Source organism: Etheostoma spectabile, chromosome 13 (assembly GCF_008692095.1).
Source record: "Etheostoma spectabile isolate EspeVRDwgs_2016 chromosome 13, UIUC_Espe_1.0, whole genome shotgun sequence".
In the NCBI taxonomy this organism is placed as follows: Eukaryota; Metazoa; Chordata; class Actinopteri; order Perciformes; family Percidae; genus Etheostoma; species Etheostoma spectabile.
In genome coordinates this window covers 8,401,315-8,402,006 of record NC_045745.1, presented here as the reverse complement: position 1 = coordinate 8,402,006, position 692 = coordinate 8,401,315, and the positions used below count along the sequence as shown (strand labels likewise).

The 692-nt window shown below is 42.3% G+C and overlaps 1 protein-coding gene across 1 annotated transcript in view; it reads left to right on the top strand.

The window, feature by feature from the left end:
• The window catches only part of grk6 (G protein-coupled receptor kinase 6), a gene marked incomplete at its 3' end in the record, with an annotated part of 106,977 nt that overhangs the window by 101,191 nt on the left and 5,094 nt on the right, over positions 1-692 (top strand). The window contains 1 exon segment of the mRNA XM_032534618.1: positions 442-579. Coding sequence (XP_032390509.1) covers positions 442-579 — 138 coding nt within the window.

Here is a 692-nt window from a genome sequence, read left to right as displayed (position 1 = left end):
ATATATATATATATATATATATAAAATGCTCTTTTGCAAATAAAATGACTGATCTGTTGACTACTTTCATTGATTTTTGTGGGGTTTTATTCAATTTTATAACAACAATGTTTAGTTTTAAACAGTATCCTAACAGAACTTTGATGTATAACCCGTCTGTGATATTCCATCAACAGGATGTTAACTATTAGCCAAAAATGTTGGTATAATTTCATATAAATTAGTTTTTTTGATCACGAATTCCCCCCCCCAAAAAAAAAATGTAAAGCATTGAATAAGGACAACAGGTTCCTCGTCTACAGGAAGACAACACAAGGGTTAAATGCAGTTTCCTTTTGGGTGTGAACGCCTGCGTATTTCCTCTGACTCTTTGTGTTTCTGCTGCTTTTCTGTCACTTTAACAGTCGTAACAGTTTTTGTTTTTTTTCCCGAATCCCTCAGCTTCTGGCCAAAGACCCCGCAGACCGGCTGGGCGGCCAGGAGGGCGGAGCCTCCGAGGTCAAAGCCCACGCCATCTTCCGCTCAATCAACTTCAAACGCCTGGAGGCCGGCATGCTGCAGGCGCCCTTCGTACCCGATGTAAGTCCCTCCAAACATCGTCTGAACCTCAGGAAGGTTTTGTTTTGACACTCTCTCACTCGCTCTACCACACACACATGCCGGCCCTGCTATTCTCTTAACCCGTTTGTGCC